The sequence below is a fragment of the Capra hircus genome, chromosome 3 (assembly GCF_001704415.2).
Source record: "Capra hircus breed San Clemente chromosome 3, ASM170441v1, whole genome shotgun sequence".
In the NCBI taxonomy this organism is placed as follows: domain Eukaryota; kingdom Metazoa; phylum Chordata; class Mammalia; order Artiodactyla; family Bovidae; genus Capra; species Capra hircus.
Genome location: NC_030810.1, coordinates 2375053 through 2399258, shown reverse-complemented (window position 1 = coordinate 2399258; position 24206 = coordinate 2375053). Strand labels below are relative to the sequence as shown.

Sequence of the window (24206 nt, the reverse complement as noted above, 5' to 3'; positions counted from 1 at the left end):
GCTGAGCACCAAAGAATTGATGCTTTTGAACTGTGGTGCTGGAGAAGACTCTTGAGAGTCCCTTGGACTGCAAGGAAATCAAACCAGTCCATCCTAAAGGAGATCAATCTTGAATATTCATTGGAAGGACTAATGCTGAAGCTCTAATACTTAGGCCACCTGAACAGCTGACTCATTAGAAAAGACCCTGATGCTGGAGAAGATTGAAGGCAGGAGGAGAAGGGGACAACAGAGGATGCGATGGTTAGATGGCGTCACCAACTCAATGGACATGAGTTTGAGCAAGCTCCAGGAGATAGTGGGGGACAGGGAAGCCTGGTGTGCTATAGTCCATAGGGTTGCGGGGCTGGACACGACTGAGCGACTGGAATGCCTTTTCGAGAGTGACACAAAAGAGCACGAAAGAGCGTGGTCACTTTGCAAAACTGCCTGGCACATTCTTACAAAGTTAAACACACACCCATCCGAGACCTAGCCATCCCACACCCAGGACTAACTCAACAGACACGGGAACACCTCTGGGCAAAGCCCTGTGCAGGACGGCGCGTGGCCGCTGTGCGTACAGCAGCCCTGCCTGACACAGCCCCGACGTCCTCCGGATGTGAGCCCAGGGACAGGAGTGCGCGTTCTTATATGAGAATCCCACCCAGCGATGCGGAAGAATTAACTGACATACTGGCGAAAACAAGGATGGGCTATAAAGCAAGCAAAATGATCAGGTCTCGTGTCGGCTGTGGAAACAGGACAGAAAAGAGCCCACCTGCAGACTCTAGTTACACAAAGTTCTGGAGCAGGAAATCCCAAGACACGGAGATAGAAGTCAGAGAAGGCTGCTTCTTGGGTGAGGCAGTGGACAAGCCGGGGGAGCCGCCTGGGGTATGCACTGTCCGCTGGAGGCAGCGTCTACACAGACACTCATGACTGTCCACGGACACACACTCAGGATGTGCGTGTTCTGTTCTGTGTAAGTGAGATCACATTTCCAAAAATGATGTAACTGACAATGTAAGAAGCTACCTTCACAATATATATTGTCAACAAAATTAAAATGCAAAAGGTGAATGAGAAAAGCTCCTTGCCACACTTACGGTGCACAGACTAACTTTTATATGCAGATGGCCGTTTCATGTTAATACGAATATGATAAGCAGCTACTAAAAAGGTGAGCAAAAAAAAAGGCCAGGAGATTCACCAGAAAGAGTTCAGTCGCTCAGTCATGTCCGATTCTCTTCGACCCCATGGACTGCAGTACGCCAGGCTTCTCTGTCCTTCACTGTCTTCCAGAGTTTGCTCAAACTTGTAGATTGAGTCAGCGATACCATCCAACCATCTCATCCTCTGCCGGCCCCTTCTTTTCCTGCCTTCAATCCCTCCCAGCATCAGAGTCTTTTCCAACGAGTCAGTTCTTCCCATCAGGTGGCCAAAATACTGGAGCTTCAGCTTCAGCATCAGTCCTTCCAATGAACATTCAGGACTGATTTCCTTTACGACGGACTGGTTTGAACTGTGGTTTTGGGACGACTCTTCAGAGTCCGTTGGACAGCAAGGAGATCAAACCAGTCACCAAAAAGGGTGGTTAAAAATAAATGGGAAACAATGTTCAACTTCACCAGCCATCAAATCCCATTTTCACTTAGCGCGTTGGAAAGGGCAAGAACGGACAAGCGGGCCAGCACTGACGGGGCTGTGGGAGAGACACGATCAAGCCCAGACACCTGACAGGTTTTCCTGGAACATCAACCAGCCAAGTCCTCCGCTGGCGGCCAGAGCCGCCTGCTCCCACTGGACAGCCCCTCCGACTCATGCTCCCGCCATCTGTCCGGCCCCACCCCCGCCTTCCCGCTCCAGTGCTTGGCCACCCCTGCACAGCCTCAGCTTCCCACCAGCCACGTGGGGCCTCGGGAAGCCCCAAGGGCCTCCCCTGCCAACCTGGCCACCCGCCCAGGGCAGGCCTCTGCCCACAGCACCTTCCCGGGGGGCGCTTGTGTCCCGGCCGTGACTCACTCCCAACCCCTCTCCTTCGGCTGGGGCGGGTCTCGCCCTCTCCCTGTCCCATGGCGGGTGGGGGCGCCGCGGTCTGTCTCCTGCGAGGCCCCAGGACTCTCCGTGGACAAGCACGCTTCCCCCCAAGTCAGCCACCAAGCGTGTGAGACGCAGCAGGGCGGACACCCCCGTGGCCACTGCTGGGGCCCCTAGTCAACACCTCCTCGCCAGCCCGCTGTGGAAAAGGAGGGATGGCTGAGCCCCGACCGGACAGAGCCCCGGCAGGCAGATCACAGCTGTGACGCACACACACGCCCCTGTGGTCACAGCGGTGCCCGCACACACAGCAGGGCCCCCAGGGCCCCCAGGGCCCCCAGCCACAAGCCCTGCCACCTCCCTCCTTCCCAGCCGGGACCACGGGAGGCAGAATGCAGAGGCGTGGGTGTGAGGAAGCCCAGACTCAGCGCGGGAGGGAGGGAGGGGGAGGCGGCCGCTGGACAGAGGGTGCCGGGACGGGGCTCACGCAGAGGAGCGAGTGTAGACGGCCCCCGGGCGGCAGGGGAGCCGGCGTAGACGGTCCCCGGGCGGCAGGGGAGAGAGAGTGTAGACGGCCCCCGGGCGGCAGGGGAGCCGGTGTAGACGGCCCCCGGGCGGCAGGGGAGAGAGAGTGTAGACGGCCCCCGGGCGGCAGGGGAGAGAGTGTAGACGGCCCCCGGGCGGCAGGGGAGCCGGTGTAGACGGCCCCCGGGCGGCAGGGGAGCCGGCGTAGACGGCCCCCGGGCGGCAGGGGAGAGAGTGTAGACGGCCCCCGGGCGGCAGGGGAGCCGGCGTAGACGGCCCCCGGGCGGCAGGGGAGAGAGAGTGTAGACGGCCCCCGGGCGGCAGGGGAGAGAGAGTGTAGACGGCCCCCGGGTGGCAGGGGAGCCGGTGTAGACGGCCCCCGGGCGGCAGGGGAGGGGTGTAGACGGCCCCCGGGCGGCAGGGGAGGGGTGTAGACGGCCCCCGGGCGGCAGTGCACCTGCCCCCCGCCAGGGCCCGGGGCTCCCAGGCCATATCGTCCAGCAGGCTGTGTGGCAACGGGCAGGAGCGGACGCCCAGCTCAGCGCCCACCCGTGTGCTCCATACACGCTGAGCGTCATGGCCGACCTCTCTCTATGGCAGAAATTAAACAACCGCCTTCCCAACAGGTGGCTGACAGGAGCTGCGGCAGGACGGGGGTGGCAGAGGCGGCTCTGGGTGACGGGGCTTCAAGAGTAGCTCTCCACCCTGGCTCCCCAGCTCTGCAGTGACCGTCGCCCGTGGTCAGCACATCTGGGTCTGACCTTCAGCGCTTCCAGCTGGCGTTACTGAGCGTGTCTGTAAGACCAGCTCGAGAACTTTGCAAATGATTTAAAAAGGGGTGTTTTCTTCCCTTCTGAAAGGAACATGGAATGACACCGCTGGGGTAAAAGACTAGCCGAAGTGGAAAGCAGCCACGACCCTTGCTGCCAGTTTCCTTCCAGGAAGGAGGGCTGCTCACCCAGGGAGGTTCTTCTACCAGAGAAAATGTCTGTTGATCTGCCTGGATGCAGAGGATCCTGCCTTGGGGCCCAATGGCACTGTACCTGATGTCCAGGGGTACAGGCCCTCATGGGCATCACCAGGCCACTGTCAGCCAGTCTGGGATTCCACCAGCATCGCTGGCCTTCGGAAACGGACACCTCAAAGGGCTGTGTGGTGTTGGGAAGCCAAGACAGTGCCCGGAACAGCAGGTCTTGGGATGAAGAACCTGGCGCTCTTGGTATTACCGATGCCCTCAAACTGCCTACACACAGCCTGGGCTCCCCTTCCACTGCTCAGTGTTCATTTAACGCGTAAATGAGGCACAGACAGAAATCTGCTGAATCTGGTCTCACAATATTTACGTTTCAGCCAGGACCCAGAAAAGGAAAGTGAGATCTTTCAATTATCATTACAAAGAGACTCTGGAAACAACCAGCCTAGATCCCGGTGATTAAAATTCACAGGACGACACGACTCGCAGAAAACGACTGTTGCGCAGTTTTAGTGAAAGGCACGTTAAGAAACCAGGTCTCCGGCATCCCCAGCGTCATGGCGTGAAGGAGAAGGGGGCAGCTGAGGATGAGATGGCTGCGTGGCGTCACCGGCTCGATGGACACGAACTTGGGCAGAGTCTGGGAGATGGTGAAGGACAAGGAGGCCTGGCGTGCTCTAATCTGTGGAGTCGCAGAGAGTCGGACACGACTGGCCGACTGAACACAGGGGTCCAGCTCGTTTTCTGCCCCTAAGCTCTCGTGCCCAAACAGGAAGGATGCGCGATGTGCCGTGGTCTCTGCGCCCAGCCCAGGCCCCAGGGGAAAGCAGAGGCCGCTGGCAGCTGCCTATCTGCTCCAGGCCAAGGGCAGCTGGAGGCTCACCTGGCCTGTCTCAGGAGGGCTCCTGGTCGCAGGTGGTGGGCACCGCCTGCCCCTGTTGTTCCTCATCTGCCGATGGCTCAGGCTGGGGAGACCCACACCCGCACACAGGACAGCCTGGGTCGGCAGGGCCAGGACCGGAGAGGCAGGCCAGACTCCGTGGGGGCTGAGCCGTCCCCCGGGGCTAGGACCACCAGGGGCCCAGGCCATGCCCGAGCTGAGCAAGTGGGCTGGCGCGGGGCCTTCCCGGCTCCTCTAAGCCACTCGTGGGACTGTCTCCACCTCAACACGCAGTGGGCGCAGCAGGCGGGGAGCTGGCTGAGGCCTCTCGACCCTGCCTCCGGCTGACGCGGTGGCTGCTCTTGCCACCCACTTCCTGAGTCACTGTGAAAATAAACGCACAGATTTCAGGTGGCCCCTCACCGCAGAACACACAGCGCTAGCACAGCCTGGCGTGGCCGGGCAGAGCAGGGGTCACCCTGGGGGCACGGGGCTGCCACGGTGAAGGCCATGTCCACCTGGGGCTGGACCCAGAAGCTCTGTGCATCAAGCCCCGACAGGCGGCAGTCATGGAGCTTTTCCAAGATGGTCAAGGAGCTTCTAAGGCTCAGGTGGCCCGCTTTCGGGGAGAAGTCCAGGACAGACCAGTAACCCCCGGGGGCCAGAGCACCAGTCTGATGGAGGGGACCTCCTCTAGGCTGCTCATCTCCAGGCTCACGAGCTACTTGGCCACGGTGGTCAGGACCCACGCGAGACTAAAATATTCTTGCCTACGAGGTCCTCCGAAATGGAACCATGTCCATCTTTATCTCCCTGGAGTTACTGGCTCAAATCAAAGAGGCACCCTCATTTCAGTTAAGTTCAAATCACCCTTCCCTCCAGCCTCATGGAGCACAGCAGCAGTAATCAAGAGGTCCCGTGGACAAGTCACTCAGGTTCCCCCCAAATCGGACACTCAGATGCCACAAAGGGTCAGCCATCCACAGGCGGGTCAGAGAGAGGAGGGCCTGCATCACAGACGCTTGGCGCCCCGGACGTGCGGACGCCGCGGACAGGGCACCGCTGCGAGTGGTGGGGGAGGCGGGCAGTGACAGCGGCCCAGGGGGGGCCGCCACCCCCACCAGCCCAGCCCCACTCCCGGGACATGCCGCCTCCGCCCAGGCGGGCGCCCTGGAGACCAGCGGAGGGTCGCCTCACCCTGCAGGGCACCCCGACCCCTCCTCTTTACGGGGCTCACCGCCACCTGGACACACTTCCCGCGGTGGCTCAGGGCTGATGAAAACCCAGGCTGTGTCCTCTGGCCCCTCCCTGCCATCCAGCACACAGCAGGTCTACGTGCGCCCGTGAGGGTCCCGGGCCGGACCAGAGGCAGCGCGTTTATCAGCGAGAGCCAGTGAGGAGAGATGAGAGAGAGGCCGTGGTGCAAGGCCACACGAGAGGGTGTTCTCTGCAGAACAATCCTCGGCTGCCAGCTCTGGAAACACGCTCGGCGCTTCTCCTCCTACCGGCCGGGGGCGGCGCAGGGCAGAGCGCGGCCTGGAGCGGCCATCCACGCCCCCAGGGCGGCAGACGTCTTCCTAGAAACGCGGAGTGCAGGCTATGAGCCAGCCCTGACCGTACGTGTGCTCACGGGGTGCCGACGGGCTCAGGAATGACGCGGCACTCGCGGCAGCCACGCGCCTTCCCGGGCACCAGGGCTACGGCCGCCGAAGCGTGTCCTCCAGGCTCATTACAAGTTGCTTCAGACGACCCAGAAGCTGGGGTCCAGGCAGCATCGCTCAGCCACCTGGGGCAGGTAATAAAGACAGTAAACACGGCGGCCTGGCTCCCAGGCCGGAAAAGCAGGCTCCTCTCAATTCTGTCCACTTCCCTGCAAGGAAAAGTGTCATGTGCTTGCTAAACAGCTCCTAAAGCTCTCCTGTCCAGAGAGACGGTACCAACCACAGCAGGCTTCACACACAGCTCCTAAAGCTCTCCTTCCAGAGAGACGGTACCAACCACAGCAGGCTTCACACACAGCTCCTAAAGCTCTCCTTCCAGAGAGACGGTACCAACCACAGCAGGCTTCACACACAGCTCCTAAAGCTCTCCTGTCCAGAGAGACGGTACCAACCACAGCAGGCTTCTCATACATACAAGCTCAGCCTCACTAGTGAAAAAGGACGTGCAAATAGAGAGTGGAAAGCGCTTTTATTTTTCACGTGTTAGACAGGAGATACCCTGAGACCTGGGGAGAGAAGAGCCAAGCTGGACACAGCCTCGCAGAGAGCAGGCACACTTCTGGACGGAGACCCGATAAGACCACCGAAATACACCGTAGCGTATCTTTCATAGGAAGGGGTTTATTCTGAGGAAATCTGCCTAACGGACGGTGCCAACAGTCTGGGCTACAAGTAGGAACTGCAGAAAACCAGCCCCATCCCCCAGGATCGCACCTGTCAGACCGAGGCGTCAGGACGGGTCTCTACCTTGCAGTGTAGACGGGAGGGGACACAGCAGTGAAGATGGGGAGGGGAGGCCACAGTGTAGACAGGAGGGGAGGCCGCAGTGTAGACGGGGAAGGGAGGCTGTAGTGTAGACGAGAGGGGAGGCGGCAGTATAGACGGGAGGGGAGGGGAGCCTGCAGTGTAGATGGGAAGGTAGGCTGTAGTGTAGATGGGAGGGGAGGCGGCAGTGTAGACGGGATGGGAGGCGGCAGTGTAGACAGGGAAGGGAGGCTGCAGTGTAGACGGGGAGGGGAGGCTGCAGTGTAGACGGGGAAGGGAGGCTGTAGTGTAGACGGGAGGGGAGGCGGCAGTGTAGACGGGGAAGGGAGGCTGTAGTGTAGACGAGAGGGGAGGCGGCAGTGTAGACGGGGAGGGGAGGCTGCAGTGTAGACGGGGAAGGGAGGCTGTAGTGTAGATGAGAGGGGAGGCGGCAGTGTAGACGGGAGGGGAGGCGGCAGTGTAGACAGGGAAGGGAGGCTGTAGTGTAGACGGGGAGGGGAGGCTGCAGTGTAGACGGGGAAGGGAGGCTGTAGTGTAGACGAGAGGGGAGGCGGCAGTGTAGATGGGAGGGGAAGCTCAGTGTAGATGGGGAGGGGAGGGGAGCCTGCAGTGTAGATGGGGAAGGGAGGCTGTAGTGTAGACGGGAGGGGAGGCGGCAGTGTAGACGGGTGGGGAGGCGGCAGTGTAGACGGGAGGGGAGGCTGCAGTGTAGACGGGAAAGGGAGGCTGTAGTGTAGACGAGAGGGGAGGCGGCAGTGTAGATGGGAGGGGAAGCTCAGTGTAGACGGGAGGGGAGGGGAGCCTGCAGTGTAGATGGGGAAGGGAGGTGGCAGTGCAGACGGGGAAGGGAGGCCGTAGTGTAGACGGGAGGGGAGGCGGCAGTGTAGACGGGGAGAGGCGGTGGCAGTGTAGATGGGCAGAGGAGCCTGCAGTGTAGACGGGAGGGGAGGCTGTAGTGTAGACGGGAGGGGAGGCTCAGTGTAGATGGGGAAGGGAGGTGGCAGTGCAGATGGGGAAGGGAGGCTGTAGTGTAGATGGGGAAGGGAGACCGTAGTGTAGACGGAAGGGGAGGCAGCAGTGTAGACGGGAGAGGAGCCTGTAGTGTAGATGGGAGGGGAGGCTGCAGTGTAGACGGGGAGAGGAGCCTGCAGTGTAGACGAGAGGGAAGCCTGCAGTGTAGACGGGAGGGGAGGCTGTAGTGTAGACAGGAGGGGAGGCTGTAGTGTAGATGGGAGGGGAGGTGGCAGTGTAGACGGGAGGGGAGGCTCAGTGTAGACGGGGAGGGGAGGGGAGCCTGCAGTGTAGATGGGGAGGCGGCAGCACCAGGGTCACGGGGTTCAGCCTCGGCTCTGGGGCCACTCACGCCCGGCGTGTGCAGGCTCTACCAGCTCCTGACGGCGCCCTCAGGCTCCTGTCCATCCACAGCCAGCGATCCCACGGGGTCCTGGGGCTGGCACGACAGAACCACCTGTCACCCTCCTGGAAGCACTCTCTGAAGACCCGTCTCCTCTCTACGCTGGAGCCACAGTCATCGAGAAAATCCACGAGTCACGTCTAGAGACTGACAGAAGGCAACGGCTGGGCTGGAAGCTCTGTCAGCAAGTGGAACAAAGGCCGCTGAGACTGCCGACGAGAGCCCCAGACAGGGAGTCCCGGGCCCGCTCCGGTCGAGCTGCGGACGGAGCCGAGGTGGGCTCTCAGGGGTCGGGAGGCAGAGCAGGGAGGGCCGCTTCTGCTTGCTCTCACCGCGCTGCGCTTCAGCTGGGAACATGAGATGGAGCGACTCCCTCGATAACATGCTTAGAAAATTTAAAATGACACACCAAAGCGGCAAAGCCAGAGAACACCGCATCCGCCGGGTGATCCGCTCAGCAGTCCCAGCTGATGAAAGACTTTCTGGACACAAACACTCGCTGACACCCACACTCACGACTCCCTGGAGCCTGGGCCCCACTGGCCACGCTCCAGGACCCCCTTCCGGGGAGGAAAGAACCAAGTGTAGGACAGGACGGGGACAGGCTTCTGAGCGGCCACAACCAGCAAGCGTCCAGAAGCAGTGCGACGCTGAGTGTCGGAACCCCAGAAAGAGAGCATCCTTACCCAAGGTTAACAACTTCGGTTACCTTTCAAACACTCTATGTTTGTCACTCAGTCGTGTCCGACTCCTTGCGACCCCAGGGACTGTAGCCCACCACGCTTCTCTGTCCATGGGATTGTCCAGGCAAGAATACTGGAGTGGGTTGCCATTTCCTTCTGCAGGGGATTTTTCTGACCCAGGGATCGAACCCAGGTCTCCCACATTGCAGGCAGATTCTTTACCATCTAAGCCCCAGGGAAGCCCTTTTAAAAACACCGTTCTCTTTTTAATTATAAAATCCTATTCAAATTCACTGATGGTTTAATGACACTAATTAGATTGTGTGCTCAAGAAATCTGTCTGACAAACACCACTGCCAAATGTCACCAAAAGATGATGGCTTGTGAAGAGAGTGGAAATCGTCAAAACAGAGGCCGGCGTATGGGATGACGGTTACATAGTTTTAAATGGCTTCAGACAAATGATCTCTGCTGTAAATGGAGAAAGAAACAATTAGAGCGCAGAGAACAGGTCACCTTGAGAAGGTTTGTGAATTGCATTTCTGGGGCTTCCATCCTCTGTGGGCTTCTGGCCTGATCTGCAGGCTTCTGGCCTGAAGGTCTGGGGGACCCCTGGTGGAGGGGGTCTGCCTCCAAAGATGGGGGCCCTCGGGTCACCGGGAGGCCGGGGAAAGGACTCGGAAGAGATGTGCTGCCCTGACCTTTCAGGCTTCTGAGATGAATGCAGGAGTCTGGTGGAGAAAGTTCAAGAAGCCTGCTGGTGAGGAGAGGAAACCGTGCCCCAGGGGCGAGCAGTGCGAGTGGGCGGGGCGGGCGCTTCAGATGGCTTTCGGGATTCACAGAAAACAGGAGGCTGCAGCTTCAAGGGCAAAACGGATCCGGCGGCCTGCGGGCGGCGCTCGCTGGTACCGAACGGCGGTTATCTAGACTGACTTTGGTGAGGACCTAGTCCCACAGCCACTGACCACGTGTGGCTGCAGGGCAGCTGGTCCACAGGGAAACGGGCTCTACGTGTCTGGTCCACGGGGTGCACCCAGACTCAGCACGGCCACAACCGCTTATGTGCGTCACGGGTTGAAGCGACACTTTAGAAATACGAGGTTAAATAAAATAGCCTGAAATTACTTTTACCTTTAGCAGCCAGGTCCCCAGTGGCCCCCCAAAGACTCCTTCCTGCCTCCTGGTGTCCACCCCTCGGCTGGGCTCCTGCCGGGAGGGTTGATGCCTATGATAGCAGAGCAATGTAGCAGGGGTGGGTGGGGGGGTCACCTTCAAGATTTGTCCAGAAGACACTGCGACCTCCTTCTTGGTCACTTGGATCCTAGAGGCCCAGGTGAGGAGGACTTGTGGCCTCCTGCCCCACACCAGGGGTTGAGTGAGCTGGGAAGGGGATCTTGCAGGCCCGGCCCCATGCTCAGGTGAGACCGCTGCCCTGACCACGCCCGATCACACCTCACGAGAGGCCCGGCCATCTGCGAGCTGCCCCCAGATCCCCAGCCCGTGGGAGCTGAGCTATCTGATAACACGTTTATTATTTCAAGCGGCTAAAAACCTTTTGAGTAATTTGTTACATAACAATAAATCACTCACACAACCTGGTTTCTTTGGGCGTTTTAAGGTGGCTACAGGAAATGTAAAACTTCCTATGAATTTTAACGTGTACACATTTCCACTGAACAGCAAGGTTCTGCCAGGTTCTAAGTGCGGTGACACACGTGATCACAGACGTTATAAGTGGTCCCTCAAACAAGTGACATGACCTCTCTGTGCCTCACTAGTGCACGTGTCTTCCTGGAACGTTTGCTTTTAAAATCTGCAATCAGAAAAAAATACATGTAGACAGTGAATGGCGCTTTCCAGGTGGCCTACTGGTAAAGAACCTGCATGCCAAGGCAGGAGCCGTAAGAGATAAGGGTTCATTTCCTGGGTCGGGAAGATCCCCTGGAGGAGGGCATGGCAACCCACTCCAGCATTCTTGCCTGGAGAATCCCACGGACAGAGGAGCTTGGGGGGCTGCAGTCTGTAGGGTTGCAAAGAACATGACTGAGGTGACTTAGCACGCACCAGACAGTAAATACCAAAAAGAAAAAATTATGTTAGTTTTTTCCTTATCCCATCTAAATGAAAGTAAATATTAGCTCGCCCCCCCTTGCCTGGAAAAATCTCATGGATGGAGGAGCCTGGTGGGCTGCAGTCCATGGGGTCGCTAAGAGTTGGACACGACTGAGTGACTTCACTTTCACTTTTCACTTTCATGCACTGGAGAAGGAAATGGCAACCCACTCCAGTGTTCTTGCCTGGAGAACCCCAGGGACGGGGGAGCCTGGTGGGCTGCCGTCCATGGGGTCACACAGAGTAGGACACGACTGAAGCGACTTAGCAGCAGCAGCCCCTGCAATTATAAAAAGTCAGTGGGAAAAATGGAGAGAAGATGGACAACTCCCAAGAAGAAAATAAAGACAATTCCTAAACACCTCACCCAGAGGTGACCACTGCTAACATTCTGGCGCTTCTTCTTGTTGGTAATGTCGCTATTTAGGGACATACGTTTGTAGGTGAAGTCCAACGAAAAGATTTCTCCCCTGCCTTAAGCTTCTACAGGGTGCCTTTAAATGCTGTTTCCACTCTTGGCCACAACCAGCTTCCAAGTGCTGACACGCAGGTATACACGGCCTGGTGAGGAACATCCCCAGGCATCAACCTCAGACTGGCAGCAGATCATTGGGGAGGTCCCCGGAAGCGAGATAGAGCGCCAGGCGGGGCGGGCCGGGCTGGGGGCTGGAGGCGGTGGTCCTGGGCAGCGGGATTTCGGGCACACACAGTGGGCTGGCCTGTGGGCTTGGAGTTTGTCCTGGGCTGTGGAATTGTGGGTACACACAGGGGACCAGTCCGGGAGCTCGGGGATGGTCCTGGGCGGCAAGATTTTGGGGCAGCAGAGCGGGCCGGCCCGGGGGACACCGGGCAGTCCCGGGCGGCGGGGTCTGGGCGCGCGTGGCGGGCCGGCCCGGGCGGCGGGGTCTGAGTGCGTGACGGGCCGGCCGGGGCGGCAGGGTCTGGGCGCGAGGCGGGCCGGTCCCAGGCGGCGGGGTCCGGGCGGCGGCGGGGTCTGGGCGCGCGCGGCGGGGTCTGGGCGCGCGGCGGGCCGGCCCGGGCGGCGGGGGTCTGGGCGCGCGCGGGGTCTGGGCGCGCGGGCGGGGTCTGGGCGCGCGGCGGCGGGGGTCTGGGCGCGCGCGGCGGGGTCTGGGCGCGCGCGGCGCGGGGTCTGGGCGCGCGGGGCGGGGTCTGGGCGGCGGCGCGCGGCGGGGTCTGGGCGCGCGCGGCGGGGTCTGGGCGCGCGCGGGGGTCTGGGCGCGGCGGGGGTCTGGGCGCGCCGGCGGCGGGGTCTGGGCGCGCGCGGCGGGGTCTGGGCGCGCGGCGGGGTCTGGGCGCGCGGCGGGGGTCTGGGCGCGCGGCGGGGTCTGGGCGCGCGGCCGGGGTCCTGGGCGGCGCGGGGCGTCTGGGCCGCGCGCGGCGGGGTCTGGGCGCGCGCGGGGGTCTGGGCGCGGCGGGGTCTGGGCGCGCGCGGCGGGGTCTGGGCGCGCGGCGGGGTCTGGGCGCGCGGCGGGCCGGCCCGGGCGGCGGGGTCTGGGCGCGCGCGGTGGCGTCTGGGCGCGCGGCGGGGTCTGGGCGCGCGCGCGGGGTCTGGGCGCGCGCGGCGGGGTCTGGGCGCGCGGCGGGGTCTGGGCGCGCGGCGGGGTCTGGGCGCGCGGCCAGCCGGCCCGGGCGGCGGGTCTGGGCGCGCGCGGGGGTCTGGGCGCGCGCGGCGGGGTCTGGGCGCGCGCTGGCGTCTGGGCGCGCGGCGGGGTCTGGGCGCGGGGGGGGGCGCGCGGCGGGGTCTGGGCGCGCGCGGGGGTCTGGGCGCGCGGTGGCGTCTGGGCGCGCGCGGCGGGGTCTGGGCGCGCGGTGGCGTCTGGGCGCGCGGCGGGGTCTGGGCGCGCGGCGGGGTCTGGGCGCGCGCGGCGGGGGTCTGGGCGCGCGGGTGGCGTCTGGGCGCGCGGCCGGCCGGCCCGGGCCGGAGGCGGGGACTGACCTTGATGTGCTCGTGCAGCTGGGCCTCGTGCTGCCGCGACAGCTGCTCGTGCTGCCGCTGGAACTCGGCGATGAGGATCTGTCTCTGCAGCTGCTGCTTCTGCTTGAGCGCCAGGAGCTCCTGCTGCAGCTGCTGCTCGCGGAGGCCCGGCTCCGCCACGGGCAGCGGGAACTGGTGGTCCAGGCGCAGGTCCATGGGCACCCCCGGGGGGGCCACCGGCAGAGGCAGGGCCGAGGCCACGTCCACTGCGGAGAGAGCACAGAACAGAGGCGCCGGTGACCAGGTGGCCCGCCGTCCTGGCCCGGCCCCAGCCACCCTCCCCGGAAGCCCACGCTGCCATCGGGGACGCCCACGCTGCCACCAAGGGGACGCCCACGCAGTGAGCGCCACTGCTCACTTCAGATGCCTCCTCCTCCTTCCTACTCAACAGGCTCAAAAGGCAGGACTTGGGCCTTCCGCCCTCTTCCTCCGAGGGGCCCACTGCACCAAGAGGCCCTGCTCGTTCAGGGGACCTGGGTGCAGGCCTGGTGGCCTTTTCTGATGCCGTTTTTGAAAGCTGACCCAGAGAGCAAGCAGGAAAACGGCTCTAATGAGTCCTGGCTGCCTGCAGGCAGAGGGGCGAGCGGCATGCTTTTCTCCTTTGCAAGAAGCCACAGAAGAGTTGTGTGAAGGGCCCCTGGAACAGCGTGTGCCCTCGAAGTGGTCCAGACAGGCGCGCCAGGGCGCAGCACGTCTCAGTGGTGATGGGCGCGCCCTCCGGGAGACAGCCAGCACAAGGCTCCCCCGGATGGCCTGCCTGGCTCATGCTGCAGGGGGCCGTTTCTGCGCTTTGCTAAGAAACAAACTGCCTTCACCGCACGGAGTCGTGGCCCACGAACAGCCATGAGTTGGCTCTGATTAGAAACGGAAGCAGAATTGATCTAAAGGCTTGTAGATCAACGCCAAATTAAAAGCGAAGAGGAGGCAGAAACCAGGTCTCCAATTACGGGTCTCACAAAATACCCCCAAGTGGGTGCTCCTCTCAGGACGGGATTATATCAGAAAAGCTGGGCCACTGGCTGTGGGCCTCCGACTTCCCAGAGAGGCTCCGGGGCTGCCTCCCTGAGGGTCTCTGTCAGAGATACCCCCCGACCCCCAGAAGTGGAGACAGCCCAGCAGAGACCCCGGGGCCCCGCCTCGACCAGAAAGCCCGCTCACAACCTGCCCAGCCACAGGCCCGAGGGCCGGAGGCTGGGCCTCTCCGGGGGCTCAGAGGTCTGGGGGAGACCCCGCTCAGCAGACAGGGCTCCCGGGCCAGTCTCCCCTCCAGAGTCATCGCCACCCAGGAGGGGGCCTCGTCGCAGCACCTCTGCAGTCAGGCATTCTGACGCCCTGGACCTGGTCCCAGGGTCTCCCTGGGTGAGACCGGATCTAACCCAGTGCCTCTGGAAGTGCCATGCAGCCCTGACCGCCCCTGCCACTGGGGCAAATGAGAGGCTTACAAAAGGTAGGTAGTATGGCCATTCATGAATTCTCTGTGCTTATTTTCTTAAGCTAAAATACTGCTTCTTGATGAGGTAAGTGGACTATCAGAGACACAGCAGGCTGGCCCCACCTTGGTTCTGGTGGATTCTCGGAAAATGACCCAGGAGTGGAACCACCCCTCGGGATAGCCCATTTCAGTGGTCACCACACAGGCAGGCCCCTGCCGGCCGTCCTGCTGACGAGTGAAGTGACGTGGGGAGGCCTGGCTCCAGCTCAGTCCTGGGTCCTAAACGCCGAGCCCACGCCGGGGGCCCTGGTGTCCTAGACCGACATGCGGCCTTGCACCTGCAGGCTTGCTCACCTGGGCAGGGCGTGGGGCGCTACCCGGGACAGCAGGGGCCTGGCTCCGGGGCTGTAGTCACCACCTCCCTCTCCCGCTGCCAGAACTAAGCCTGGATTCCACCTGAGGCCCCCAGAGCCCGGGGCAGGTTGCATGCACGGAACGCCTGGGCCCTGGCCCCTGGGAATGGAGGAAAATCCTCAATATTCAATCATTTTTCAGAAAACATTTAATTCTGCTCTCTCTGACGTCTTAACAAGCCCTGGGTAAATACCAGCTCTTCGATTTTTCCCAAAGTCAGTGAGGTGCAAACTCCGTTTTAAATGTATTTGTTTTTTTCTAGTTGGGTGTCAGGCTTGACGTGTGAAGGGCTTTTTATTTTATATTTATGTGACAGAAGCGGACACAAGTGACTGTCCGCGTGAACAGGCCCAGACGACAGTGGTGCCCCATCCCACCCCCACCACACACAGCTGGCAGAGACGGGGCTTTACTGACTTCCTTTATTTTCTTTCTTTGATCATTTTTATTATGAAACATAGCAGGATGGAAAAACTGTGTAAACAACACCGGTTTTATAAAACCTCAGTATTTCCCTCCATTTGCTTCAGACTCTATTTTAAGGAATAGAATATTATGGAAGACAGGGAGCAGGGCTCAGGAAAGGGACTCAGAGGAGGGGAAAGTGACTTGACGTCTTAAAGGAAATCCTGCTTTCCTTTCTCCCGGGGGTGGGGAAGGGCTGAGTATTTTCCTGCTTTCACTAATGACGGTGCTGAATGCTGCCTGGAAAACATCATGTCTGTGTATGACGGCAGGCTTTCTGGCTCTTCTTTCTGCTTCCCTGGAAGAGGATGAAAAATTTTTCTTCATTAACCGGTTAACCTGCCTAGTTCTTTCATGGATTAACAGGTGAGTTACTCAGCAGATCCCCTCAGGTTAGCTGGCCTTTGCTTTGTAAAGATAAAGCTGACTTTGTCTACCTGGGTTACAGACACACACACAGAATCACTGACAGATTGAGCCTGCAACCGTTTCATTGGGCACATCTGGGTCCACGTCCATATGTGTGCACTGGCTTGCAGTGTCTCTGACACTCTTCTTATCTGGTCAGGGAACAGTATTTTAGCTCAAGAAGCCACAGAGAATTAATGAGATAACCGTACTGCCTGCCTTTTGTAAGCAGGATCACCTCCCTTGCCTTGATGGCAGGGGTGGTCAGGGGGTGGTCCCCTTAGGCGACATGTGAAGGCGACCTGAGATGTTACACAGGAACAAGGTCAAGCCTGAGACGCTGCACAGAAGACACCCATGCACTGTCCGCTCACTGCGTCATGTTGCTGCTGTTAGTCACGCAGTCCCATCCAGCTCTGTGACCCCATGGGCTGTGGCCCGCCAGGCTCCTCTGTCCGTGGGATTCTTCAGGCAGGAGCGCTGGAGTGGGGTGCCAGGCCCTCCTCCGGGGGATTCTTGAGGCAGGAGCGCTGGAGTGGGGTGCCAGGCCCTCTGTCCGTGGGATTCTTCAGGCAGGAGCGCTGGAGTGGGGTGCCAGGCTCCTCTGTCCGTGGGATTCTTCAGGCAGGAGCGCTGGAGTGGGGTGCCAGGCTCCTCTGTCTGTGGGATTCTTCAGGCAGGAACGCTGGAGTGGGGTGCCAGGCTCCTCTGTCCGTGGGATTCTTCAGGCAGGAGCGCTGGAGTGGGGTGCCAGGCTCCTCTGTCCGTGGGATTCTTCAGGCAGGAACGCTGGAGTGGGGTGCCAGGCTCCTCTGTCCGTGGGATTCTTCAGGCAGGAGCGCTGGAGTGGGGTGCCAGGCTCCTCTGTCCGTGGGATTCTTCATGCAGGAACGCTGGAGTAGGGTGCCAGGCTCCTCTGTCCGTGGGATTCTTCAGGCAGGAGCGCTGGAGTGGGGTGCCAGGCCCTCTGTCCGTGGGATTCTTCAGGCAGGAGCGCTGGAGTGGGGTGCCAGGCCCTCCTCCGGGGGATTCTTCAGGCAGGAGCGCTAGAGTGGGGTGCCAGGCCCTCCTCCGGGGGATTCTTCAGGCAGGAGCGCTGGAGTGGGGTGCCAGGCCCTCCTCCGGGGGATTCTTCAGGCAGGAGCGCTGGAGTGGGGTGCCAGGCCCTCCTCCGGGGGATTCTTCAGGCAGGAGCGCTAGAGTGGGGTGCGAGGCCCTCCTCTGGGGGATTCTTCAGGCAGGAGCGCTGGAGTGGGGTGCCAGGCCCTCCTCCAGGGGATTCTTCAGGCAGGAGCGCTAGAGTTGGGTGCCAGGCCCTCTGTCCGTGGGATTCTTCAGGCAGGAGTGCTGGAGTGGGGTGCCAGGCCCTCCTCCGGGGGATTCTTCAGGCAGGAGCGCTAGAGTGGGGTGCCAGGCCCTCCTCCGGGGGATTCTTCAGGCAGGAGCGCTGGAGTGGGGTGCCAGGCCCTCCTCCGGGGGATTCTTCAGGCAGGAACGCTGGAGTGGGGTGCCAGGCCCTCCTCCGGGGGATTCTTGAGGCAGGAGCGCTGGAGTGGGGTGCCAGGCCCTCTGTCCGTGGGATTCTTCAGGCAGGAGCGCTGGAGTGGGGTGCCAGGCTCCTCTGTCCGTGGGATTCTTCAGGCAGGAGCGCTGGAGTGGGGTGCCAGGCTCCTCTGTCTGTGGGATTCTTCAGGCAGGAGCGCTGGAGTGGGGTGCCAGGCTCCTCTGTCCGTGGGATTCTTCAGGCAGGAGCGCTGGAGTGGGGTGCCAGGCTCCTCTGTCCGTGGGATTCTTCATGCAGGAACGCTGGAGTGGGGTGCCAGGCTCCTCTGTCCGTGGGATTCTTCAGGCAGGAGCGCTGGAGTGGGGTGCCAGGCCCTCTGTCCGTGGGATTCTTCAGGCAGGAGCGCTGGAGTGGGGTGCCAGGCCCTCCTCCGGGGGATTCTTCAGGCAGGAGCGCTGGAGTGGGGTGCCAGGCCCTCCTCCGGGGATTCTTCAGGCAGGAGCGCTGGAGTGGGGTGCCAGGCCCTCCTCCGGGGGATTCTTCAGGCAGGAGCGCTGGAGTGGGGTGCCAGGCCCTCCTCCGGGGGATTCTTCAGGCAGGAGCGCTAGAGTGGGGTGCGAGGCCCTCCTCCGGGGGATTCTTCAGGCAGGAGCGCTGGAGTGGGGTGCCAGGCCCTCCTCCAGGGGATTCTTCAGGCAGGAGCGCTAGAGTTGGGTGCCAGGCCCTCTGTCCGTGGGATTCTTCAGGCAGGAGTGCTGGAGTGGGGTGCCAGGCCCTCCTCCGGGGGATTCTTCAGGCAGGAGCGCTAGAGTGGGGTGCCAGGCCCTCCTCCGGGGGATTCTTCAGGCAGGAGCGCTGGAGTGGGATGCCAGGCCCTCCTCCGGGGGATTCTTCAGGCAGGAACGCTGGAGTGGGGTGCCAGGCCCTCCTCCGGGGGATTCTTCAGGCAGGAGCGCTGGAGTGGGGTGCCAGGCTCCTCTGTCCGTGGGATTCTTCAGGCAGGAGTGCTGGAGTGGGGTGCCAGGCCCTCCTCCGGGGGATCTCGCCGGCCCAGGGATGGACTCGCATCGCGCTGGCAGGTGGGTCTTTACTGTTGGAGCCACCAGGGAAACTGCGCCACGCCATCTCCCCATTCCGGATTTTTCACCGGCGAGGTCAGGAGGACGATCAGAAATGTCCAATAGTTAACCTCTTAAAGAGCTGAACATGAAACAACTTTAAGGGATCTGTTTTATTAACTTCAAAAATAGGACGGGCCAAATGTTTCCTACGCCTGCATCCCCTCACTGCAGAAAAACGCCAGGGCCTCCTCCTCTGTGCTGGGTGCTGGGGCGTTGTTCCCAGTCCAGCCTGCAGTGGGTCTGCCGTGCAAAGGGACAGGAGAGGGCAGAGGGCTTGAGGGACGCCCTGGGGAAGGGCCCACACGGGGGCTGCAGCTCTGAGTGGGAAGAGGCAGGCGAGCCAGGTCCCAGACGGCCAGTGTTAAGAGGGCAGGCATGGGGGCGGAGACACAGGAGGCGCCTGGACCGCTCGCTTGGGGTGCAGGGCCTGCATCCGCAGATCCTGGGGGGCCCTGTAGGCCTAGGTGGGGGTGCCAGCGGCAGGGAGAGGCCGGGCCTCAGATGCAGAGGGGCTGGCATCAGGGCACTGGGCGTGAGAGACGAGGGGGCGGGGGCCGAGGGCGGGAAGGGAGGATGTGGCAGGCGCCCCAGCATGGATGAGGTGGGGAGGTCCGAGGTTCCCTGTGTTCACTGCCCCTTCCTTCGGGTTCCCTTTGAGTCTAGAGCTGCAGGGAACGTAAGGAGGAAACACACCCCACCCCTCCAGTCATTCTGGACACCAGAGCAGGTGGCCCAGGGAGGGGACGGCAAAGAGACCCCCGGGCAACATCATCCTGCCTGCAGAGAAGAGAGGGGCACCAGGCCAGGGGGCGGGGTGGTCACGGGTGGTCCTTTTACTGTGAGAAAGGGAGGCGAGGCCTGCTGGAATTTCCCCTTTTGAGGTTTCACATAAGACTTCATCCTCTGCTAAAGAAAGTCCAATGCAAAGAGAATGCAAAGCCAGACATCAGCTGCGCCGGCCGTTCAGGCACCTCGGGAGATGGCCCTGTGGACAGGCATGCACACCAGCCCTGGCGTGGACGCGGGGCCGTGGACCCAGGCCAGGCACTTCTCCCCGCCTGAGCTCAGCCTCGGGAGGCCAGGCGGGCCCCCCAGGCGGCCGGAGCCCCAGCTGAGGGATCAGACCCACAGTCCCCATTCATTCCGCTGCTGGAGGGTGCGTCACACATGCCCGCGACTATTTCTGTATCAAAAACTCGCCGAAATGCCACGAGTTCCCAACAGAAGCTGCTGGTGCTTTTGACCCAAAGCTCCCCGAAGAAAACAATGAGACTTTCTCTACTTAAAGAATGTGGCATCAAAACAAAAAAGCCTGTATTCTCATGAATATTTTACGGCAGAGGAGAAAATTGCTTTTATAGGTTGTGCCTTGAGAAACATATTAATACAATCAGACTCGTGACGTTAGTAACAGCACAAAGACTATATTCAGAGTTTCAATAAGAAATGGCGAGGCTGGGCCGTGACCTATAAGTTCTCAATCAGAAATAGAAAAGAAATCTGTTAGTCTCTAATTTTTTTAAAAAAATAAATGATCGGGGGGAGAAAAAAGGACACTGTAATTTTCCATTACATGGGTTGGTTCTTCTGTTCATAACACTATTTCATGTCATCACATAGACAGCAAACAAAGAGAAGGTCTATTCTTTAGAAAGCAGGGCCAGAGTGTAGGCTCTGTTCAAGTGAAGAACGGCTCATTCAAATCCAGGGGACAATAATAGATGCCTCATCCGTGTCAGCAAGTTCCTCTCACACTGACGTGTGTCTGCCTGTGTGAGGGGAGGAGAGAGACGCCTGCGGGGGGCGGGGAGGAGGAGGAGGAGGAAGGACGGGGGTCTATTAAAAATGCATAGCCTATCTCAAAACGTTTCCAACGTTTATGGCAAAACGCGTCACACACCCCCGGGGCACGCTGGCACACCCCCGCCTTGCTCCCCAGGCCCCCAGCCCCGTGCTGACTTTGCTCAGCACCTCCGCGTGTTGCGGTCACAATTTCCAGGACGCACCCCTAAACACGCGTCCTCTGCAATCAGCAGCTGTGGGTGCGGGGAGGCAAGACGAAGGCCCCCAGGGAAAAACGAGAGTCTTGGGGCCAGGCTGCTTCAGCTTCCAGGACAGCTGACAGGAAGAGCTCCTCTGGGGCGAGGCCAAAAGTGACCCCGGGAAAACCACGGGCCACCCCCCCGCAGTGGGACCAACGCTGGGACGAGAACCGCCCTGCCTCCTGCTGCTGCCTGAGCCTGCTGTCTTCCACGTGTGCCTTCCAGGTGTGCCCTCCAGCCAGCCGCCCTCCAGGTGCACCCTCCAGATGTGCCCTCCACATGCACCTTCCAGATGTGCCTTCCACATGCGCCTTCCAGGTGCACCCTCCACATGTGCCTTCCAGGTGCGCCCTCCACATGTGCCTTCCAGGTGCGCCTTCCAGGTGCGCCCTCCACATGAGCCTTCCAGATGTGCCCTCCCTGTGTGCCTTCCAGGTGCGCCCTCCCTGTGTGCCTTCCAGGTGTGCCCTCACGTATGCCTTTCAGGTGCGCCCTCCACGTGTGCCTTTCAGGTGTGCCTTCCAGGTGCGCCCTCCACGTGTGCCTTCCAGGTGTGCCCTCACGTGTGCCTTTCAGGTGTGCCTTCCAGGTGCGCCCTCCACATGCGCCTTGCAGGTGTGCCCTCACGTATGCCTTCCAGGTGCGCCCTCCACGTGTGCCTTCCAGGTGTGCCCTCACGTGTGCCTTTCAGGTGTGCCTTCCAGGTGCGCCCTCCACGTGTGCCTTCCAGGTGTGCCCTCACGTGTGCCTTCCAGGTGCGCCCTCCACATGCGCCTTGCAGGTGTGCCCTCACGTATGCCTTTCAGGTGCGCCCTCCACGTGTGCCTTGCAGGTGTGCCCTCATGTATGCCTTCCAAGTGCGCCCTCCACGTGTGCCTTCCAGGTGTGCCCTCACGTGTGCCTTTCAGGTGTGCCTTCCAGGTGCGCCCTCCACATGCGCCTTGCAGGTGTGCCCTCACATATGCCTTTCAGGTGCGCCCTCCACGTGTGCCTTCTAGGTGTGCCCTCATGTATGCCTTTCAGGTGCGCCCTCCATGTGTGCCTTCCAGGTGTGCCCTCCACGTGTGCCTTCCAGGTGTGCCCTCACGTATGCCTTTCAGGTGCGCCTTCCAGGTGCGCCCTCCACATGTGCCTTCCAGGTGTGCCCTCCACGTGCGCCCTCCACATGTGCCTTCCAGGTGTGCCCTCCACGTGTGCCCTCCACGTGCACCCTCCAGGTGCGGGGCACAGGAGCCCCATGGAGAAGCACGGCCTCATGTGAGTGAGGGCTGGAGGCAGGGAGGTCCAGACGCTCTGGAGGCTGCAGAGCTCTTGCACAGCGCCTCCCGCGCAGCTGCGCCCTCCCCGAGGCTGGCCCCAGGCCTCCCAGGGCTGCCCAGGGCCGCCGTTCGTGCCCCTTCATTCCACTCCTCTTCCTTTGGGCTGCCCGCTCCTGGCAGGAGCTCAGCCTCCTCCTGTGTCTCGGGAAGGAGGCGCATGGTGTCCTGTCTGGACGTGTGCTCAAGCCCTCGTCCAGGGATCGTCCCTCTGCCTGTGCACAGAACTCCAGGGAGCAGTGACCTCCTCCAGGATGGTGGAGACAACATCCCTACCTCCTTGTTCCCAAGACTGTTACTGAGAAGCTCTGACTCTGGACGTGTGCCCTTTGCTCTCCCTCTGGCAGACCAGCTCCTGCCTGCCGCGTTCTTAGGAGGCTCTGGAAGCAAGGGTCTTCCCTCACCCACTGTGGAGCTCCACGCCACCTGTCCAGTTTGGCAGCTCACACCCCAGCCGTGGGGAATCTCCCTGGGTCATCGTGCAGACCATCGCCCTTTCCTCCTTTTTCCCCTTTGGGAACTTCCAGTACCTGGTGGTAAATCTGTAACAATCGCTGATTTTCTTTCTGCTTCTCCCCCATTTTCTGTGTCTAATGCTCAACTCTCTTCAAGATTCCCTTAAATGTATTTTCTAAGTTTCTCACTGGGTTTTGCATACTTTCTGTGGCTGTGTCCCTGAGGACGAATGGAGGCAAGGATCCTAAGCTGTGAGTGGAGAGGGGACTCAAGGCTGAGCTTCGCTAGGTGGTACGTGGAGCTGGCGTCCGTCAGGACACGCCCGGCACCCATGGTTGGGGTCTGAGGCACCCGGAGCTGCAGGGCAGGAGGCTGTAGCAGTGGGGGGGTGACCGTGCCTGCTGCCCTCCAGCCTCCCCTCCACTCAGCCCGGCCCCCTCCTGCCCCGGTCCTGTCCTGGAGGCGGGATGTGGGGCTGCTTTCCAAGGGTGCCATGGCATCCACCCGCTGGGATCTTGGCTGCACCCAAGGGCGGTGTGGAGTCTGGCCAAATCCAGTGTGACCTGTGACTTCAATCTCCACCTTCCAGACAGCTGCTGAAGCTGCTTCCTTTTCTGTTCCCCGCCCTGTGTTTTTGAATGCCCCTTACAGGTCTCGCTGCACTGGGTCTCAGCAGCAGCACGTGGGGTCTTTGATCTTCACTGGGGCGGGTGGGATCTGGATCCCTGGCCAGGGATTGAGCCCGGGCCCCTGCATTGGGAGCGCAGAGTCTCAGCCGCTGGGCCACCAGGGAAGTCCCTGTTCCCCCATCTCTGAGCTGATGGCCTTTCCCTGGAATACAGATAGATAATTTTTTAGGGAAAATTAAAAAAACCAAAACACAAAGCCAACGATAATGGTATAATCACCTCCCAAGGATCCGTCAGCCAGCTCCAGCAACTGCCGCCCTGTGGCCAGCCTTTCCTTCCACACCAGCCCACTGCCCTTCCTTCTAGGTTATCCTGCAGCCGACCCGCCAGCAGAGCACTTTACCCATAAGGACTGTGGTATCTCTAATAAACTCTTCAGAAAACAGTCAACCTACCCAAATAAGTTAACAACTCCATGATGCTATCAAATAGCCAGAAAGTATTATCACTTTTTTTTAGAGTCTCATACACGTTTCTGAGACTTTATTCAACTCAAGATTCAACTGGGGACTTCCCTGCTGGTCCAGTGTTTAAGAATCTGCCTTGCAATGCACAGGATGTGGGTTTGATCCTTGGTCAAGAGAACTAAGATCCCACAGGCCATGGGGCAACTAAGCCCTCGAGCCTCAGCGCGAGAATCTGCTGAAAGAAAACGTGGCGGCCCGAAGACCCTGCGCAGCCAGAAACCAATCAGGACGCAGCTGAGGCCCGCACGCGGCAGCCGGCTGGTGCAGCTGCGCACTCTCTCCAACCTACAGGTGCCCCTTCTCCCTCTCGCCCATGCCCTCTCCAGCTGACGGGCCGAAGACCCTGGTCACCCGGGCCGCGCTGACTGCACCTGAGGTGCAGACCCACACGACGGACCCCCAGGATAATCTAGAAGGAAGGGCAGTGGGCTGGTGTGGAAGGAAAGGCTGGCCACAGGGCGGCAGTTGTTGGAGCTGGCTGACGGATCCTTGGGAGGTGATTATACCATTATCATTGGCTTTGTGTTTTGTTTTTTTTAATTTTCCCTAAAAAATTATCTATCTGTATTCCAGGGAAAGGCCATCAGCTCAGAGATGGGGGAACAGGGACTTCCCTGGTGGCCCAGGGAAGCAGGAATGGGTCTGGAGGCCCGGGGGACGCAGCTCCGATTCCCAGCAGGGCTGCCGCCCCCAGAGGGTCTGGTGTCCCCCGGACTCCTGTGTCGCCAGCAGCTAAGGTGTTCCCCGCTGATGCTGTTGGGCCTGTCAACACAGCCCTTCTAGCCCCATCTGCCAGTCCTGAGC

At 60.7% G+C, this 24206-nt stretch overlaps 1 protein-coding gene across 3 annotated transcripts in view; it reads right to left on the bottom strand.

Annotated features, from left to right (window-relative positions):
* Window positions 1–24206, bottom strand: part of HDAC4 (histone deacetylase 4) — a 293330-nt gene that overhangs the window by 96906 nt on the left and 172218 nt on the right. For all 3 annotated transcript variants that reach the window (XM_018040130.1, XM_018040141.1, XM_018040136.1), the window contains exon 4: window positions 13050–13294. In XM_018040130.1, coding sequence (XP_017895619.1) covers window positions 13050–13294 — 245 coding nt within the window. The remainder of the gene's footprint in view (window positions 1–13049; window positions 13295–24206) is intronic.